The sequence below is a fragment of the Bos javanicus genome, chromosome 19 (assembly GCF_032452875.1).
Source record: "Bos javanicus breed banteng chromosome 19, ARS-OSU_banteng_1.0, whole genome shotgun sequence".
Classification (NCBI taxonomy): Eukaryota; Metazoa; Chordata; class Mammalia; order Artiodactyla; family Bovidae; genus Bos; species Bos javanicus.
This window is the reverse complement of record NC_083886.1, coordinates 54,049,978-54,070,917: the sequence shown is the minus strand read 5'-3', so window position 1 is coordinate 54,070,917 and position 20,940 is coordinate 54,049,978. Positions and strand designations below refer to the sequence as shown.

The following is a 20,940-nucleotide window of genomic DNA, read 5'->3' as shown; positions in this document are numbered from 1 at the left end:
GAGATACACTTGTGCATCACATATCTGACAAAAGACTAGTATGTAGAAAATAAGAACTCTCAAACATATAACAGTTAAAAAGAAAGATTGTGTGTCCTGTGTGCTTAGTCACTCAGTCATATCCTACTTTTTGCAACCCCATGGACTGTAGCCTGTCAGGCTCCTCTGTCCATGGGGATTCTCCAGGCAAGAATACTGAAGTGGATAACCATGCCCTCCTCCAGGGGACCTTCCCAACCCAGGAATTGAACCCAGGTCTCCTGCACTGCAGGCAGATTCTTTACCATCTGAGCCACCAGGACAGACCACCAGGAAACCCCACCAGGAAGATCAGAATATAGGCAAAAGACATGAAGAGACATTTCACCAAAGACAATAAGAAGATGGCAGAGAAACACATGTAAAAATGCTCAACTAATCATTAGGGAAATGCAAAAGAAGATGGCAGAGAAACACATGTAAAAATGCTCAACTAATCATTAGGGAAATGCAAATTAAACCACAGTGGGACACCACACACATACCAAAATGGCCAAAATACAAAACAGTCAGTCAGTCAGTCAGTGCAGTCACTCAGTCGTGCCCGACTCTTTGCTACCCCACGGACTGCAGTGTGCCAGGCCTCCCTGTCCATCACCAACTCCCAGAGTTTACTCAAACTCATGTCCATTGAGTCGGTGATTCCATCTAACCATCTCACCCTCTGTCGTGTCATCCCCTTCTCCTCCCTCCCGCCTTCAATTTTTCCCAGCATCAGGGTCTTTTCAAATGAGTCAGTTCTTCACATCAGGTGGCCAAAGTATTGGAGTTTCAGCTTCAGCATCCGTCCTTCCAATGAATATTCAGGACTGATTTCCTTTAGCATGGACTGGTTGGATCTCCTTGGATTGAACACACCAAATGCTGGCAAGGATTCAAAGAAACTATACCACTCACCTATATTGCTGGTGAAAATATAAGATGGCACAGCTACTCTGGAAAAAAATTTGGGCAATTTCTTTAAGACAAAACATGCAACCATCATACATATGACCTCGCAATTACACTCTTGGGAATTTCTCCCAGAAAAATGAAAACTACATTCAGACAAAAACCCATATAGAAAGGTTCACAACAGTTTTATTCATAAATGCCCCAAACTGGAAACAACCCATTAATGTCCTTCCTTCAAAGGGTGGATACTTAAACAAACTGGTTCATGAACACCTTGGAATACTACTTAGCAATAAAAAGGAAAGCACTACAAATACATACAGTGTCTTGGATGGGGCTCAAGGGAGTTATGCTGAGTGAAAAAGGCCCATCTCAAGGTGACAGAGCATGTGGTATCACTTATATGGAAGTCTTCTAGAGACAGAGAATATAGTGGTGGCTGCAACTATGAGGGGGAGCGTATGGCAGCCAGGCAGCGATGGAACTGTTCTGTACCTTGATTGTGGTGGTGGTTACACAAAGCTACACGTGGGGCACAATTGCACGGGATTCTATATGCAGGTACACACAAATGGAGTTTGAAAGATCAGCAAGATCTGTGCGTTGTACCCAACTTCATTTCCCGGTCTGGAATGTGTATCATGGTTTAACACAGGATACTGCAATCAGGGGAGGGTGAGTGAAGGATGCATGGGACTTCCCTGTACATAGTTTGCAACTTCCTGTGACTCTATAGTTATTTCAAGATGGAATTTTTTAAAAGCAAGACTACTAGAAAATTTTAAATCACATATGTGGCTCACTACATTTCTACTGAGCAGTGCTGGCTTAGACCAGGAGTCAGCACGTAATGGCCTGCTATCTGTACAATCCATGAGCTAAGAGTTTTTTAATAGCCTATTTTTAAGGAGTACGTCAAGGCTGTATACTGTCACCCTGCTTATTTAACTTATATGCAGAGTACATCATGAGAAACGCTGGGCTGGAAGAAGCACAAGCTGGAATCAAGACTGCCAGGAGAAATATCAATAACCTCACATATGCAGATGACACCACCCTTATGGCAGAAAGTGAAGAGGAACTAAAAAGCCTCTTGATAAAATTGAAAGAGGAGAGTGAAAAAGTTGGCTTAAAGCTCAACATTCAGAAAACGAAGATCATGGCATCTGGTCCCATCACTTCATGGCAAATAGATGGGGAAACAGTGGAAACAGTGTCAGACTTTATTTTGGGGGCTCCAAAATCACTGCAGATGGTGACTGCAGCCATGAAATTAAAAGATGCTTTCTCCTTGGAAGGAAAGTTATGACCAACCTAGATAGCATATTCAAAAGCTGAGACATTACTTTGCCAACAAAGGTCCATCTAGTCAAGGCTATGGTTTTTCCAGTGGTCATGTATGGATGTGAGAGTCGGACTGTGAAGAAAGCTGAGCACCGAAGAACTGATGCTTTTGAACTGTGGTGTTGGAGAAGACTCTTGAGAGTCCCTTGGACTGCAAGGAGATCCAACCAGTCCATTCTGAAGGAGATCAGCCCTGGGATTTCTTTGGAAGGAATGATGCTAAAGCTGAAACTCCAGTACTTTGGCCACCTCATGCGAAGAGTTGACTCACTGGAAAAGACTCTGATGGTGGGAGGGATTGGGGGCAGGAGGAAAAGGGGACGACAGAGGATGAGATGGCTGGGTGGCATCACCGACTTGACGGACGTGGGTCTGAGTGAACTCCAGGAGTTGGTGATGGACAGGGAGGCCTGGTGTGCTGCGATTCATGGGGCCCCAAAGAGTCGGACATGACTGAGCGACTGAACTGAACTGAAGAGCAGTTTTAGATTTACAAAATAACTGAGCAGAAGGAACAAAGAGTTCCTAGATACCTTTCTGCTCACACAGATGTTCCCCTAACATCTTGCATTAGTGTGATACATTTGTTATGATCGATGAACAATATCAATACATTATTATTAACTAAAGCCCATAGTTTACATTGTGGTTCATTCTTGATGCTGTACATTCTATATTGTTATTGTTGTTTAGTCACTAAGTTGTGTCCAACTCTTTTGTGACCCCATGAATTGTAGCTGGCCAGGCTTCTTTGCCCATGGGAATTCTCAGGCAAGAATTCTGGAGTGGGTTGCCGTTTCCTTCTCCAGGGGATGTTCCCAACCCAGGGATCGAACCTGTGTCTCCTGCATTGCAGGTGGATTCTTTACTGCTGAGCCACAAGAGAAGCCCTGTACATTCTTTAGATTTTAACAAATGTATAAGGACATGTATCAGCATCACAGCATCATCCAGAAAAGTTTCACTTACCTAAAAATCCTCTGTGCTCTATCCAACCCTAATGCCTGGCAACCACTGATCTTTTTTTAGTGTATCCATAGCTTTGACTCTTCCAGAAAGTCATATAGTTGGAATCACACAGTCTGTAGCCTTTTCAGATTGGCTTCTCTCACTTAGCAACATGCATTTAAGTTTCCTCCATGTCTTTTTCTGTCTTGATAGCTCATTTCTTTTTAGTGCTGAATAGAATTCCATTATCTAGATAGACCAGTCTATCTCTCCCTTAACCTATGGAAGAATGAACATCTTGGCTGCTTCCAAGTTTTGGCATTTATGAAGGAAACTGCTACAAACATCCATGTGCAGGTTTTTGTGCGAAGAATGGGTTTGAACATTTTTCAATGTTGAAAAGGACAAAAGGAGGGAACTATTTCATGACACATGAAAATTATATGAAATACAAGGAATCCATAAATCAAGTTTTACTGGAACCAAGCCATACCCAATCACTTTCATATTGCTAGTGGCTGTTTTCTATGGACAGAGTTAAGAAGCTACACAGAGGCTGTGCCATTCAAAAAACCAAAAATACTCACTACATGGCCCTTTATAGAGAAGATCTGTCAACTCTTCAGATGGACAATTACAATCCCCATCTTCAAAAGGCCAGAGAGAAGTAAACCAAAATGATAATAGTAATGCTGGAAGGACTGATGGCCATAAATATTTTCTTTATGCCTTTCCTCCCAAATTTCTAAAATGGACATATATTACTTATGTCACAAGTAGATTTCCACAGCATCTTTGCTCCAGCCCCACAAGCCTCTGATGGGGGTGGGGTTCCAAACAGACCCAAGGGGCCAATAGGACTAGGCCGGAGGGGTGACTCATGTGCCAAGTGATGATGGAAACAGGGCTGGATTTTGTTTTGCTTTTCTGTTTTTAACATCATAGCTGGTACCTCAGCTAGGAGCCTCACTCTGTGACCCTGTGCCTCAACCTTCTCTACAATGGTAGAAGAACACCCTAACCTTGGGCATTGTTTCAAGGGTTAAACAGTCAGTGCCCACAAAGCCTAAGATGGATTGAATAGGGTCTCCCCAGATTCATCTCTCAATGTGACCCTATTTGGAAACAAATTACAGATGTAATTAGTTAAAGATCACAAGATGAGCTCATCCTGGATTGAGAGTGGGCCCTAAATCCAAGGACTGATGTCCTCCCAAGAAGAGAAACCACGTGACAATGGAGGCAGAGATTGGAGGGGTGTGGCCACGAGGGACAGCTGGAGCCCCAGGAGCTGGCAGGGGCAGGAAGGACCTCTTTGGACCTTCAAACACCTTGATTTCGGACTTCCAGCCTCCAAAACCGTGAGAATCTCTTTCTGATTTTCTAAGTCAACGGGTTTACAGTCCTTCCTTACAGCAGCCCCAAGAAACTAACACAAACCTCTTAGGTTCGGGCTGGCACTCTGATAGGTGCCATAAAAATGCCACTTTTATTTTTAGCGTCCTGGTAAATGACTGCCATTTGCCTACTCTGTGCTGAGCCTTTGGAGCTCCTTTTACTCATCACCTTTGTGTTCACAGTGGCCCCACCGCACAGATGAGGAAACTGAGACAGAGAGATTAAAACACATTGACAAGCTCCTGCCCCGGGGATCACACAGGACTTGGTTTACATTTGACGGCAGACCTGGCCCAGCCCAGATGGCCTGCCCCTTCCCTCCCCAGGCAGCATGTCTGAGCCAAACAGCCACCCTGAGTCTCACATCAAATGACTGGGCACCGTCGAGACCCAGCCTGAATTCCCTGGCAGCCCCTCCGAGCTCCTGGAGCCAGTGGCAGCTGGCCGCCAGTGCGCTTCCAGAGCTGCAGGGTAGATGCTGAAGGGCCATCCTCCGCCCTAGGCAGCGCCTGGCTTCCCTGCCTGGCAGTGAGGCTCCCAGGCTGGTCCAAGGGCTCAGTCCCACCAGCTGCCCTTCTCGAATAGGCTTCCTTTGGACCCCTGCTATCGGCCAGCCCCAGGCATGGAGCAGGGCAGTGGTGAGTGACTGCCACCTTGGCTGGGGGGCCGCACATGGAGCAGGGATGTGGGTGCAGGGGGGCGGTGTGGAGGGAGAGATGCCGCACAGAGCCTGCCGAGTGCTACAGAAACATAAGACAAGATTAGTCTTAACGACGCACAGAACAGATTGCAGGGTGTCGGGAGATGGGATGTTTTAAAGAAATAAATCTCAGCTCCCGGTTACAGAAGCACAAACAAACCCAAACAACAGATCTTTGGAAGCTGCCAGCTTCTCGGCTGCCAGGCTGCTGCTGGGGGCCCCCAGGGGGTGAGGGTGGGTGTTCCAGGAGCATCGTCAGGGCATCTGGGGCACCTGGGCCGGCCCAGTACTGAGCTAGCCCAGAGATATTTTCTGGAAATTTGGGGGGTGTGCCCCCCAGCACCTGGCCATCCCTCTTCTCACCAACTCTTGGCCATTCCACCTCTTAAATCTCTCCAGGACCCACATTCATGCTCTCCAGCCATTACCCTCCTCTCCTGGATGGCACAGCCCCGGAACCTTCCCTCACCCCATCCCCAGTCCCACTGCTGCTGGAATGGCCTCTGAGGACATCCACTGGCCCAGCCACTGGCCCTTCTCTGTTGCTCCCCCTCTTCATCTCTTTAGGGTCCCATCCTTCTGGCCCCTCCTCCTCTTCTTCCTTCATCTCCCACCTCTGGGAGAGGGTTCTTATTTGCTTTAGCTGTTCTGGGTGGGAAGGGGTAAAAAGTGTCTTCCTTGTTTATATCACCCCTCACACCCTGCAGTTTCTACTCTTGCAGGCTTGCCCGCCTGCCCCGAGATGGTTGGACAGAAAAGGAATGATAAGGCTATTTATGAAAACCGCCCAAAGCAACTAAGAATCACATGGCATTGCACAGCTTGCCCCCTCACCAGGCTTTGGGTGTCCAGCATGACCCTCTCTGGGTCCCTCCTGGAAGCCCCACAATCAGTGACAGAACCTGGCCCTGGCCCACCCAGCTCAGAGGCTTCAGGTCCTTCTGAGGCTGGATTCTCCCCAGAGCAGGGTAGGAGAAGCAGGGCCAGTTACACCAGCGACATCGAGACGGTATGAATAATTCAGCCTTTACGGCTGATACCCTCATGTCACAGAGCCTTTTCCTCCTAAAGGCAAAAAGCACTTAAGATGTCATTTATTTCAGCCTGGCTCCCTCTGCGGGGTGGGCGCCGTCATGCTGTCGCAGTCACTGCCCTCGGGGCTGGCTCCACCGTTACCCTCCCTCCTCACTGGCTTCTGCTTGTGACCCCTCCTACCATCCACCCCCTAGGAAACCAGCCCCTGGGTGGGGGGCGGGGACACCTGTTCACTTTTCTGGCCTTTTCCCCTTTCTCTCTCTCGACAGAGCACTCAGGGGCTCCTCTTTGCAAGGAGGGTGACTCCCACCCTCCAGAAGCACAGTTTCTTCTGGGCCTGCACTGTCCAACATGGAAGCCCTCACCACCTGTGGCTACTGGACTTTAAATTCATTAAAGATGAAAACACTAAAAATCCAGTTGCTCGGTTTCCAGAGCCACATTTCCAGGAGTCCACAGCCACATGTGGCCAGTGGTTACCGCACTGGACAGCGTTCATCACCATGGAAAGTCCTATAGGACGGCGCTGGTCCAGAAAACGGTAAAGCTCAAGGAAAAGCAACAGCAGGAGGCAGCATATGTTAAATGCCACATAAACAAGATGCCTGGGGAAAGTGGCAGGAGCTCTGGGGAACAAGCTGGGGTCATGGAGGAGACCACAGTCTGGCTGGCGTTTCACCAGGGGAGGGGAGCACATTCCAGCTGGAGGGAGGCTGTGGAAGGGTGAGGCTGTGGGGGACAGCTGGCTGAACCACAGCAAGCATGGGAAAAGGGGAGAGGAGACGTCGGCAGGAAGGTGAGCATCCAAGTAGGACCCCGGGGATAGGCAGCTGTCATCCCCGCATGGCTGCACCTGACTCTCCCAGACCCGTGTCTGCACTGGCTGGACCACTGCCCCAATGATGCCAAGGTGAGAGCCTTGAAGTGGCAAGGCCACCCAGCTCATTCTGTAACCTGAACACCACCCTTCACTCGGCACACATTTACCCTGGGGGTGGGGGCGAGCATCAGCTTCATGGGGAGGACCTCACGGGGTCCTAGGGGGCCTTCTTATTAACAAGCAAGCAAGACAGCAGACGGGGGTGAGCTAGTCTGAGCTATGCAGCGGCTATGAGCTCTGTGATCTATTTTTTAATATATTTATTTATCTGACTGCATCAGGTCTTTGTTGCAGCACACGGGATCTTTGATCTTCGGTGTGTAGGTTCTTTAGTTGGGGCACGTGGGATATTTTAATTGCGGCATGCAAACTCTTAGCTGCAGCACCCAACCAGGGATCCAACCCACATCCCCTACGTTGGAAGGTGGATTCTTAACCGCTGGACCACCAGGGAAGTCCCTGGCTATCTAGTTTTAAAACTTGTTTTCATCATATGATTAATATAGTCACACACTAACATTTTTGAAACTTGAGAAAGAAAAAAATGACTCACGGTGTTCACATGTGTCACTTAAATTTATCTCAATCAATATCAGGTAAATTAAAAATTCAGCTTGTCAGTCACACTAGCCACCTTTCACGTATTCCCCAGGTAAGCAAGGCAGTGGCGTTATCGCGATGGCACAGATCAGGAAAGTTCTAGTAGGCAGCGCTGCTTGGATGGCCTCATTCATTCATCAGGCCTTCCCATGGATTTCAGTCAAAATGTGTACATTATTTGCTACCTGCTTTGTTACTGAAACACCATTAATTTCCACACTGATGTATAACCTTTACTAATACTGCACAATCTTCTGTCTGGCAGTACTAAGGTTCTGCACCTTTGGGGCCAGAAGTGCCTCCTCCTCAGGTAAATGAACACCCATGAGCACACATACAGGAAGTGGTGAAAGACCTCAGGGGGCTCACAGGCCCCCAATAAAACCCCTTAACCTGGATGATGAACAGTAATGGATGCATCTCTTTCTGTAGATTCGTCCCTTTTCCCCTCCATTATAAAGAAGAGCAAGATGGATATCTTCATGCAAATATACTTTATTTCTGTAATTTAGATTGGTTCTTGGGATGAGTTCCAGAAGACACCTTTTGATTTAGGGAGTGGGAGCTGTGTTATCAGTTCATAAATGTCACCACATACTTCCCCAGGTGGGGGGCAGTTGAGATGCCACGTAGGGGTCCACATGGGGGTCCTGTTATACAACATCCTCATCCAACTAGCCCTAGAGACTGGACCAGGTACCTCTCAGGACATAAACGAATGACGGGCTGGCCACTGATCTTGTCTGGTGGTTATTCTCACCTTCATCCCGACCCAAAGCCTTGACTTCTGACAGTATAGAAGGCATGGGACTGAGACAGCCACAGACCCTAAACCCTGCTTGTAGAAGTCAGTCCTCAGTGGGAGGAGGGTCCATGATGGCAAGTCAGTCACATAGCCGTCCTTGTCCACCCACTTCCCAACAGTCTTTGGACACTCACGTGGTCAAGAATTTCCAGCCATCACTATGCTGGGGTGGCTATGGCAGGTGGCCTCATCTAGGGATGAGGCTGTGCCTGGCTAAACCCCACAGGTAGCACACAAGTGGACACTGTCATTCTAACCACTCGACCCTTCCGTAAACTATTTGCCACATCACAAAATGTTTAAGGGACTCTCAGATGGGGGGCTGCTCCTCCCACCCTTGCCCAGCCACACGCTCAGTCTCCACATGTAGTTCTTAAGTTCTGCCACTAGAGGGATCCCGTGAGCCAGCCTGTCTGCTCCCCCGAGGGGAGCCAATTCCCAGTTAAATGAAGAGCCTCTGCCCCTGGAGCCACTACCAACACGTTCAAGTCCTCAAAGACAAGCTCCCTGTAGGGAGTCTGGTCCAGCAGAAGCTGGTGCTCCAGGACCTCACTCCGGATGTCCTCTCTACAAGGCCCGTGCCTCTCTGTGTTCCTTGAACTGTAGCCTGCCAGGTTCCTTTGTCCATGGAATTCTCCAGGCCAGAATACTGGAGTGGGTAGCCTTTCCCTTCTCCAGGGGCTTTCCCAGCCCAGGGATCAAACCCAGGTCTCCTGCAATGCAGGCACATTCTTTACCAGCTGAGCCACAAGGGAAGCCCAAGGATACTGGAGTGGGTAGCCTATCCCTTCTCCAGTGGACCTTCCTGACCCAGGAATTGAACCGTGGTCTCCTGCATTGCAGGCAGATTCGTTACCACTTGAGCTATGAGGGAAGCTCCCCTTATCACAACAGTGGTTCTCAAGCGCGGTAGCACTTTGGAGACCCTTGGAGAGGGTCTCCAAACCCTGCCCATGCCCAGGCACCACCCCAGTCATTCTGGTTCAATCAGTCTGGGTGGGCCTGGGAATCAGGGACCTTCAAAGCTGCTGGGGCATTCTCATTTTTCGCTGGGCTGGGAAGCCTTGCTCTATAGCACCCTGTGCTACTGACCATTTAGTCCAGATTTCAGGCCCATCACTGGGTGGGAGCTGTAGGGTGGTGGGGGGCAGGAGGGAGCGGAGACACTCCAGCTTTGCTTTCAGATCTCGAATGTGGTGGGGAGAGAAAATCACAACTCAACTCCAGGAGCAAAGAAGCAGGAGCAGCCAGGCAGAAAATGCAGAGTCCAGGGCCACCCAGTCCCTCTTGAAATCCACAGTTGCTTTTTTATTTTTTTTAAACTTTCAGCAACCTGTCAAGCGTGGCTGGGTCAGGAACTAGGGTGCCTCCATGTAATACCTCTCACATTGCATCTCAAAAACAGTCTGTTTTCACATCAGCCCCTGACTGAAGCACACGCTCCCAGGAGGCAGGGAGGGGGACCTCGTTCATGGCCATCCTGCCCCAGCCCAAAGCCTTGGCGGAACTGGACAGACTGAGCCAGAAAAGCAAGCAATATGGAATTGTTGAGGCTCCACAGTAAGGGAGGGATCTCCCTCACGACACTACAGTCTTCCTTCCCAGCATGCCCTGCAGCTCTAAGCAGAAACATGAACCTTAAGCTAAATTGGGTGGAACAGGGGTCTGGAAGATGTAACTTGGGTTTCCAAAGCATGACCACAGAAAGGACTCATGACGGGACAGCCAAACTCCCACACCTGACAGATGGCACCCAGCTTCAGGTTAGGAGTCTGCACGCGGTACAGGATAATGTTCCCAAATCCAACAGGAGGTGAAAATTGCTGGGAGTATTAGCCAGTCATAAAAATGAATGGAGTCCTGACACGCTTGGATGCACCTTGAGAACATTATGCTCAGTGAAAGGAGGCAGACACGAAAGGACACAAGTTGCATGATCCCATTGACGTGAAATGTTCAGAACAGGCAATCCATAGAGACAGAAAGTGGCTGAGAAGGGCTGATGAGGAGTAACTGGCAGCGTGGCACCACCAGGGGGAGCTCTGACAGAGCCCCACTGGCAGCGGGACTCAGGCAGGGCTTCAAATTTCCTTCTGAGCCTGGTTCCCTAGTGGGAAACGGGCACACGGCTCAGGGAATCTCATGGGGCACTGGAGTCCTTGGCTGCAGCTGACTGACCGCTCCCTTACATGGCACGCTTCAGTATGCGAGAAGAATGTTATCAGTTCACCCTTGGGCTTTAATGGACCACATCTTACTGGGGAAGAAAACAGGAAAGAATTCGTCTCAAATTCCTTCCCTCTGAAACCAGCAAAGCGCTCCACATTCCTCCATCCTGTTCCTTTTCTCACATCAGTTCCTGTGACCTTATTGCTCTAGGTCCGTTGTAAACCCAGCAGGGTTCAAATCTGGCTCAGCTCCTGAACTGGCTGGGTGACCTCCAGCAAGTTCCTTAACCTCTCTGAGCCTTACTTCTCCCTTCGACACACAGAAGGTGATGTGAGCACCTACGTCACAGGGTTTGGGGTTCTTGTGAACCTAAAAAGAATTAATCCATGGCCCACAAGCCCTGCACCCAGGCAAAACCCAGACATCCACACTGATCACATGCCCAGCTCACATCATGAGCTCAAGAATTACATGCTGACTAACGTCAGTACTTACTGTCATCACCATCATTAGCCTGGAAATTAATGAGAACAAGGACCACAGCCAAGCATGAGAAGGGGCTGCAGAAGTCTCATGCTTGCCCATCCCACGCCTGCCCCGGCTGCTCTGAGTTAGCCCAAGCCTGTGGTTCGTGAGCCTTGTGCGCGCCCACCTCTGGGAGGCCCCGAGGCCCCCTAACAACGACACCATATGACATTATGATAACCCTCCCCCTTCAGGCAACATCTCACTGCTGCTCCTCCCAGCCCGCGTGTGTGTGGCAAGTAAAGTGAGCCCGCTAATGTGCCCAGGCATCTGGTTCCCCTGGGCTCTCAGCTGTACAGTAAACGCTGCCAACTTCCCCCTGGGGCTGCGTTCCAGCCTCTTATAGCTTGAGGGTGTGAGAAGTAGAAAGGCTAAGGGCCCCTCTGGCGGGCCAGGCTCCGAGCCTGGCTTGGCCCCAGGCAGAGCACAGAGCCTGGCTGGGGACCAGGCCTCCCCCACAAGCCTTCTGCCGCCACCCTGGCCTGCCTGGGTTTGCCTGACGGACCATCTCAGTCCCTCCAGTGATGAGCATAGAAGACGCCAGGACGCTGAGGCCTGGTCCTGGGGGGTCTGGACTGGGGTACGGGGCTGGTCAGACTTGGCTGGGAAGGTTTAGTCCTAGGGAAGGGGAGAGAAGGAAGAGGGAAGTCCCAGCCCCCCAGCCCAGGCTGTGTGTCTTTCACAACCCCCTGGGGTGGCATGAAGTGAAGGCACTCTGGCACCCATGGGATGGCATGCAGGTGTCCTCCACACTCAGTGAGCAGAGCAGGGACACAGGCCCTTGCTCTCAGCCCCAGAGACGCAGGGGGCAGTGGGGAACTCACCCGCTCTCGCTCTCCAGGAACACGGAGCTGCTGCTCTCCGCGAGGGCGGTGCTGATAGGTGAGAGGCAGAAGGGCGAAGAGAAGGCCTCTGAGTCCGAGTCGAAGGAACTGGCCCTGCTCACACCCTCAGCCGACAGCTCCAAGGAACCCTCCTCTTCGCCCACCTCGGGCTGGGGCTCCCGGCCTTCTTCCGTCCCGTCTTGCGAACTGACTGCTGACAAGATTCCTGAGTCGCTGTGGGCCGGTGGCAAGGCCGGGAGGGGGCCGTCTGTCCCCAAGCCCGGGGCCAGCTTCTCCCCGTCCTCGGGCGAAGGGCTGACACACTCGGTGTCTCGAATGCTCTGGGCCACCACCAGGATGTCCTCGTCTCTGGGGATCAGGGTGGACCTGGGCTCCGTGGGGGATGGCTGGTGGGGGGCCCCTGAGCTCTGGGCACGCCGGCCCCGAGGGCGGGGTGCCTTGCGCACGGGGGAACTCTCGGGGGTGATATAGCGCAGCGCCTCCTCGTCCTGCTTCTGGATCCGGGAGTTGGGGACCCACGCGAGGATGAGAGTGGCCCCCAGCAGTTCATCCTTCTCCATGTACAAGCACAGGTAGCCTATGAGGGGTCAGGAGCACAGACGGTTAGGGAGGGCCATGTACCAAGTGCCTCTAGCTGGTTTCTTCCCGAAACCACACCTGGGCGAGTAAAACTGTGGGGTTGTGCAGCCCAGCCCTAAGAAAACACACCTGAGGGATACAGCTGAACTCAGGATGAATGAGAGCTGTGGGCGTTTTCTAAGCACACACACTAAGCAGATCCGGGGGGGCAAGCCCTCAAGCAGCAGTCTGTCCTGTGCCTTCCCTCCTCCTCTTGTTCAGAGCCCCACCCTGTCCACGGCTCTGGGGGCCCCAGGGCTCCCTTGCCTCCATCAGCCTCCCGGTCCAGATGAGCCCAGGTGGCTGGGGAGGCGCCCAGGGACCCAGAAATACCACCAGCTTCATTGCAATCTTAGGAGGGACCCGGGCTGCAGACTTTATTGCTATGTCACACAAAAGATAAATCCAAGATGAGTAGCATTTGGGCCTTTCCCTGTCGGCTGAGGCTTCTCAGCATCTCTTCTTTAACACTGCTTTTTGGAAGGAGGGCCATCTTCAATGTCATGTCCTGGATTGCTGACAAAGAAGAGAAGAGCAGTTCTCTGAGGCCAGCAGCACATGGGTGGGCTCTTAGGGCCCCTGAATGCTCAGTCTGGGAGGAAGTTGGTCTTTCCTCCTGAGACACCTGCCATTTTGGGATGTCCTGACTCTTAGGCCTATGGCACCAAGGTTCCCAGGCCTTTGGGTCTCTGAGAAGCCCCTGGGGCAGGAGCTGGGGCCCCTGTCATGCCGCAGGGCTCTGACCCAACCCAGAATCCTTAGCCCAGCTCCCACTTCCACAACAGCGGGGAATTCAGGGGTTGCCAACCAGTTGTCCAGAAGAATAATGTTCAGGAGAGGTCAAGTGTCTCCACATGGCTTTGGGTTGGGAAGGGACCCAGAGACCTCTGGCCCCCTCTCCCTTGCCTCCCATCAGGCAAGGATGATACCAGAAGCCCTTCAAAGGCTGTGGCTTTTCTTTTTGCTTTATGCCCAGAACATGCAACACCCTCAGACCCAGGCCTAGGACCTCTGCTCCCGGCCCCCGAGTCCTCGGAATTTGGGCCCGTGGTCAGGCATCCCCAGGGGCAAGGCAACATGCCACTCAGCCTTCTAGAGCACAGTTCAGGGACCAGGACCTTGGAATCCCTCACCCTCCCAGTTCAGAATCTGCTTCTAGGACCTGCTCAGGACTTTCCGCCTGACCTATGATGTCCCCTGGAGAAGGCTCGGGGTCCTTATAATCCAGGAAAGAGCTGGGGCTGGAAGTCAGCTCTCCTGCTTTGGAACCTGGAGGGTCTGATGACTCTAAATCTGTACCTAACTGTCCACTGTAAAGACATGCTTATCAAGGCAGAACGACAGAATACTTTCCGAAGAGTTCATTAGCATAAGTTAAACTTTTTGTCTTTTTAAAAATAAATTTATTTATTCAGTACTTTGTTGACACCTAATTTGTATGCAGTGAAGTGCCCAGATCTGATTGTAACTTGTCATTTTTAAATGTACTGACGTCTGATGTGAGACTTTCTGTCTGGACGCGGGTGGGCTGCAGCCAGGCTGCAGGTGCACGGGAACTGGGGACCCAGAAGCACCCTTCAGCAGCCTAGAGAGGCCTCAGGAAGAGCCCAGGGCCTGCCCTCGCTCTGCCTCTACTCTGGCTGGTATTGGGGAGCTCCTCTGAACACCAGCCTCCTTCTCTAAGAGAGAGGCCTGCCCAGGCTCTGGCATTCTCATGAGATTGTTGTACAAATTAAATAAAGCAATACATTTATCTTGTACATTTGCACAAATAACAAAGGACCACACAGGCTTCTAGTATCACTAATCCATCTTTTGGATGCTTCCTGGAAGCAGCAGGGCTGAGGAACTCAGGTGTGGGTGGTGCGCTAACCAGGTCTAACACCCCCAGGTTCCCTGCCCAAGAACAGTCACAATCAGTGACACTCCTAAGAGAATCTGTGCCCACTCCCTTAGTGCACAAGAGAGCTTGCTATCTGGGGGCTCAGAATACAACTGGAGCCCTGGAAAAAAATGCAGTCTCCTTCTCTGAGGCTTGGCAAAAGATTGCAAAGTCACTGTCACCACAGGAAGAGTTGCCCACTCCTGGGACTCGGGACAGCCACAGAACTGGAGTGTCCCTCCAACAGCCCAGAGGGACTGGTAACTCCAGGCTCTGGTGTGGAGGGCCAGGAAAGAACTCTCCATCTCCATCTGTGCAGAGGCGAAGAGCTTCCTTCCCCCATTTCGAAACAGTGGATTTAAGCACAAAGGGTGCACAGGATCAATGATTTCCATGTCCCCAGCATCCCAGGCCTGCTTCACAACCTGCTCGGTCCTCATCCCACACTCTGGGCTGCAGGAAGGGATGAAACCACCAAGCCTGACCTGAGGGCTGTGTTCCCACCCACACTCAAGGGGGCCTGGGGGAAATCCCCCCCACCAGACAGCTTCCTGAAGAAGACGATGCCCCACTTCCCTCCCTGCAGTCGGGGGGCTCCCGCCTCCCAGCAGCCCTCTCACAGCAGCCCTGTATACATGAATGCCCTCTTCCATTGCAAACACAGCTAATTCCCCTTCGACCGTCCTGCCTCCCCTCCGTGAGTCAAATGTCACTGGTGTGCTTCCCAGATGGGGAAATTAGGGCAAACAGGGAAGTGATGCAGGAGCTTGCTAACTTCAGAGAGATCAGCCAGCTCTCCCCGGGCCTGGACCCCAAACCTTCTTCTCCCAGCCCGTGACCCCACGTTCCCTGCACCGGACTCACCTGGGTGGTGTTCCCCCAGCCCCTGCAGCCCCTCTGGGGGGTGCACACAGACATTGTTCTTGGAGTAGATGATCTCCCCATCCAGGACGGAGGGGGGCCCGCTGCCGCCGCCACCACCTGGGGTGAGGGTCAGGAGGTCCGAGGCTTTGGAGGAGGCCCGGCGAAGGAGGCGGCCCAGAGACATTGCCGAGGCAGTGTTTCCATCCTCCGCACACTTGGGCCCAGATGGGGCTCTTCCAGACCTGCCTGGGGGAGGAAGAGAGAGGACAGGCATGGCCCAAGGTCATCAACATGGACGGGGCATTCCTGGGGCAGCATCGTGTCCCACACCAGTAAGCGTAAACGGAAGCTATGCAACCACGGAAGGGGTCCTGCTAGCACAAGGCCATACAGAGGAAATGGGTTCTCAACTGTGGCGTGACGGATGCTCGGGGCTGGGCCATTCTTAGTGGTGGTGGCTGTCCTGTGCCTTGTAGGGTGTTTTACAGCATCCGTGGCCTCGACTCACCAGATTCCACTAGCACCCGTTTCCACTATGACAACCAAAAATGTCTCCAGCATTGCAAATATCCTTCGAAGGCAAAATCACCCCATGAAGAACCAGTCTAGGGAATTCCCTGGCAGTGAAGTGGTTAGAACTGGGCACTTTCACTGCTGTGGGCCCAAGTTCAATCTCTGGTTGGGAACTAAGATCCCACAAGCCCAAAGTGTCCACCTCCTACAAAAGGACTGGTCTAGAGGAACCTGTTGGAGAAGGCAATGGCAACCCACTCCAGTACTCTTGCCTGGAAAATCCCATGGACGGAGGAGGCTGGTGGGCTGCGGTCCATGGGGTCGCTGAGTCGGACACGACTGAGCAACTTTACTTTCACTTTTCACTTTCATACACTGGAGAAGGAAATGGCAACCCACTCCAGTGTTCTTGCCTGGAGAATCGAAGGGACGGGGGAGCCTGGTGGGCTGCCGTCTATGGGGTCATGCAGAGTCGGACACGACTGAAGCTACTCAGCAGCAGCAGCAGAGGAACTTGTTCCTACAGCAGTTCAGTCGCTCAGTCATGTCTGACTCTTTGCAACCCCATGGACTGCAGCACGCCAGGCTTCCCTGTCCATCACCAACTCCCGGAGCTTGCTCAAACTCATGTTTGTTGAGTCGGTGATGCCATTCAACCATCTCATCCTCTGTCATCCCCTTCTCCTGCCTTCAATTTTCCCCAGCAACAGGGTCTTTTCTAATGAGTCAGTTCTTCACATCAGGTGGCCAAAGTATTGGAGTTCCAGCTTCAGTATTAGCCCTTCCAATGAATACTCAGGACTTATTTCCTTTAGGATCGACTGGTTTGATCTCCTTGCTGTCCAAGGGACCCTCAAGAGTCTTCTCCAACACCACAGTTCAAGCAAGAATACTGGAGTGGGTTGCCAGGCCCTCCTCCAGGAGATCTTCCCAACCCAGGGGTCAAACCCAGGTCTCCTGCATTGCAGGTAGATTCTTTACCATCTGAGCCACCAGGGAAACCTCCAGGCTTTTTCTGCTCAGGGTTCACCACTGTGTCCATTCCTTCCTAAGGTTCTCAGCCCTCTGCTTCCCAGGGGGTGTCCTGGTTATCCCTCTTCCTTCCTACCCCTCCAGGTCTTCTCCATCCTCACCTGACCCATGTATCATCATCCCAAAGCCCAACCTCTTGTCCTAACACATGCTGGCCGCCTCTGCTGGGAAGGGGACACAAGTGATAGACAAAGGACTCGAGTTAACACCCAACTCATTCTTTAAAAAAAATAAACTAGGAATCAAAGAATCAGCTTGAGAACATATACAGAACTCCTAAAGACTCCCCGCAAAAAGGAGCAATATCCCAACTGAAAAAGCAGGCGATTCACAGAAGAGGAAACGGAGGGACTGAGAACATGAAATGAAAACCTAACACCTGACACACTGGCAAAAGCAATGTTAATTCCAGCAAAAACGAAACAGAAGCCCAGGCAGCAGCTATGTGAACCAACCAAATGTTCCTGTCCATGGAGCTCATGAAGGCTGCCTACCAAGCTGGGAGTGCCTACCATGGGCAAGATGTCATCTGTGTAAATGAACAGATGTTTGGAAAGCTAGTTCCTGGTCTGAGACCCAGGCCACACTGGGCAGGGTGCAGGCCAGCCTCAAAGGGTGAGGTGGCTGGAATGGGAGTGTCGCAGATGGGCTGCAATTCCAACTCTCAGAGAAAGAAACAAAAAAAAGACTTGAAGCCAATATGATAAAGTCATTGACTGGGAATAGATAAACAAAACAGAGTCTGCCCACATGATGGGGTATTACTGAGCCTTCAGAAGGAGAGAAATTCTGACACTTGCTACAACATGGATGGAACTTGAGGACATACTCAGTGAAACCAGCCAGTCACAGAAGGACAGATACTGTATTTACATGAGGTGCCTGGGACAGTCAAACACACAGAGACAGAGCACAGAAGGGTGGGTGCCCAGGGCTGGGTGAGGGCTGGGGAGTTAGAGTTTAATGGGGAGAGTTACTGTTTGGGAAGATGAAGAAGTTATGGAAATGGATGCTGGTGATGGCTGCACAACATAGACCCAAATGTCCCCCGTGCTGCTGAACTGTCACTTGAAAATGGTTAAGACCCCAGAGTCCTCACCACCAGGGAATTCCCTGTGTCATGTATATTTTACCACAATAAAGTTTTTTTAAATTATCAACTGCAGGAGGTTCTCAGGGTAAATTATATCGTTCTTCGCACTTTCTGCATTTTGTACACTTACCCCTAAATCCAGGGCTGATTTAGGATGGTCCCTAAATGGAGTTCTCTTTGTGTCCAGTGCTTGGACAGTTTCTTGGGGCAGATGGCAGGGACGAGGGGGCCATCTGGCTCAGCAAGGGAGGGGTGGTCTTGGCGCTAATTTCCTTCAATGTCTTGGGACCAGGCGGCTGAAGGCTGGATCCTCAGCCCCTTATGGCTCTCTGGTTGCTCCTCTGAGCCCCTTGCTCTGATCTCCCCTCTACCTGTATATTTCCAGTTATGTCTGGGGCTACTAACTCTCCCAAACACAGTTCCATGGCACCCCCACCCCCCGGAGCCACTCTTCCATCCCTGCACCTTTACCTAGAGAAATCCACCACTCTCTTCTCTGTCATTGCTGAAGTTCCTAAGGGACCAGCCCTGGGGACCCAGGACCAGCTGGGGTCCTTGCCTTCTCATCCCAGAAGCCCCTCCATCTCGGCCATGTCCAGGGTCCCGAATCCACCCCTTCTCAGGCATCCCCCAAGCCTGAGACCCCACTTTCAATGTGGGTTACAGAATCAAGTTGACCCCTCAGCCCCAGAAATGGTAAGCTGGCTCTGTAAAGGGCCAGAAAGGAAATATTTTTGGCTCTGTGGGCCCAATGGTCACCATGGAGACTACTCAACTCTTCCCTGTTGGATGAAAGTAGGCAGTTCTCAGGCAGCTGTGACTGTGCTCCCACCAGACTGTTTGCTTCCCTGGTGGCTCAGATGGTAAGGAATCTGCCTGCAATGCAGGAGACCCAGGTTCAATTCCTGGGTTTGGAAGATTTCCTGGAGAAGGGAATGGCTACCCACTCGAGTATTCTTGCCTGAAGAATTCCATGGACAGAAAAGCCTGGCAGGCTACAGTCCATGGGGTCATAAAGAGTCAGACATGACTGAGACACTAACACTTTCACTTCATTTCACTCACGCCAGTTCCATATAATTCTGATGTCACACAGGAAAATCCTTCGATTTTTTCCAATCATTTAATATGTCATAACCAAGCTTCCCTGGTGGCTCAGTGGTAAAGAATCCGCCTGCCAATGCAGGAGACATGGGTTCCATCCCTGATCTGGGAAAATGCCACGGAGCAACTAGGCCCGTGTGCCGCAACTACTGAGCCTTGTTCTGAAGCCTGGGAACCACAACTACTGCGCCCACATGCTGTAACTACTGAAGCCCGAGCGCCCTAGAGCCCATGCTCCACAGCAAAAGAAGCCACTACACTGAGAAGAAGCCCATGCACCACGAGAGAATAGCCCCTGCTCACTGCAACTAGAGAAACGCCCTCGCAGCAACCAAGACCCAGCATAGCCAAAAATAAACTCAATAAATAAAATTATGAAAAACAAATGTCAGAACCAGCCTTAGCCCGTGCACCGTACAAAACAGGCAGAAGGCTGGATTTGGTTCACGGGCTACACGTGGCCAACCCCTGGCTCAGACCACTTTCTGGAGACTCAGGGTAGGGCTGTTCCTTGCTACCCAAACCCCCTCCAGGCCAACTTTTGGGGAAGCCTTCTGTCCTCCCCAGGTTGAGGGGGCGTCTCCCTTGTCTTAACCACTGAGTTCTCCTGCCTGAACACACAACATCTGACCAAGATTCGAAACTTAAATCACACTGGAACCTACACATCAGAATATGTGTTTTCTTTCCAATTAATCACCTGATAAAGCTATATTCCAATTCTAATGATGACTTCATTCCATTCGTCTAGAATATTTTTAGAATTCAAGAATCACTCCAGAATTACAAGATCAGTTAATGAGCCATTCAAGAAAATGAATTCCCCTCTCCAGATCAGCACTGCCCAGGAGACATACAATGTGAGGCCTCATATGCAATTTTAAATTTCCTAGTAGCTGCACTTTTAAAAAGTAAAAAGAAAGAAATGAGGGAAATTCATTTTAACAATATGTTTTTAGTTAAGCCATTATATCCCCAATAGTATCACTTCAGCGTGTAATCAATATGGAAAAATTACTGATGAGCTATTTTACATTCTTTACATCTCCAGAGTCTGGTTTATATTTTGAACATAAGCACACCTAGGTTCAGACCAGCCGTGGTCCAGGTGCTTAGTGGCCTCCTGGGGCCCACAGCCTCCGGGTGGGCAAGACTGGGGCAGGGCTGGGGCCCTACCTCCTTCTGAGCCTCAAATGGTATTACTAATACTTAGTGTAATTGCCCTAACTGCCAGAATGAGCTGCAAACAACGCTCAGCTGATTCCAAAAACCACACCATCTTTAAGTGAAGACGGTTTGCCACCGTTGAGGATAATCAAAAGAATGTGCTGAAAGCTCTGAAGGGGATTCCAAAATACAAGTGTTCACAATATAGCATTTTCCCCACATCGGCTGTGAAATCCCACTGCAGCCCTGGGAAACGAGTCCTAGCAGCACAGTTTTGCAAACGAGAAAACACGTACTGTACACCCCAAGTCACTCAGTGAGCGACACACCTGGACGGGAGAACTTTGTCCTCTGTGCTTGGAGTTCCAGCTCCTAGGTGCCCCCACCCAGCCTGGGTAAGCAAGGACAATTCCCCAGCTCCACCCGCAAGGCTGTTCAAGGGTGGGAGATAATCTGCTTCTCGGAGATCCCACAAGTCTGTTAAA

At 51.1% G+C, this 20,940-nt stretch overlaps 1 protein-coding gene across 6 annotated transcripts in view; it reads right to left on the bottom strand.

Annotated features, from left to right (window-relative positions):
- TBC1D16 (TBC1 domain family member 16) overlaps positions 1 to 20,940 on the bottom strand; it is an 89,199-nt gene that overhangs the window by 53,572 nt on the left and 14,687 nt on the right. For 4 of the 6 annotated variants that reach the window (XM_061392654.1, XM_061392656.1, XM_061392655.1 and 1 more), the window contains exons 2-3: positions 15,547 to 15,788; positions 12,162 to 12,759 (exon numbers count right to left, since the gene is read on the bottom strand). In XM_061392654.1, coding sequence (XP_061248638.1) covers positions 12,162 to 12,759; positions 15,547 to 15,788 — 840 coding nt within the window. Of the gene's footprint in view, positions 1 to 12,161; positions 12,760 to 15,546; positions 15,793 to 20,940 lie in introns of all 6 variants that reach the window. The other 2 variants (XM_061392658.1, XM_061392659.1) reach the window with 1 other exon arrangement.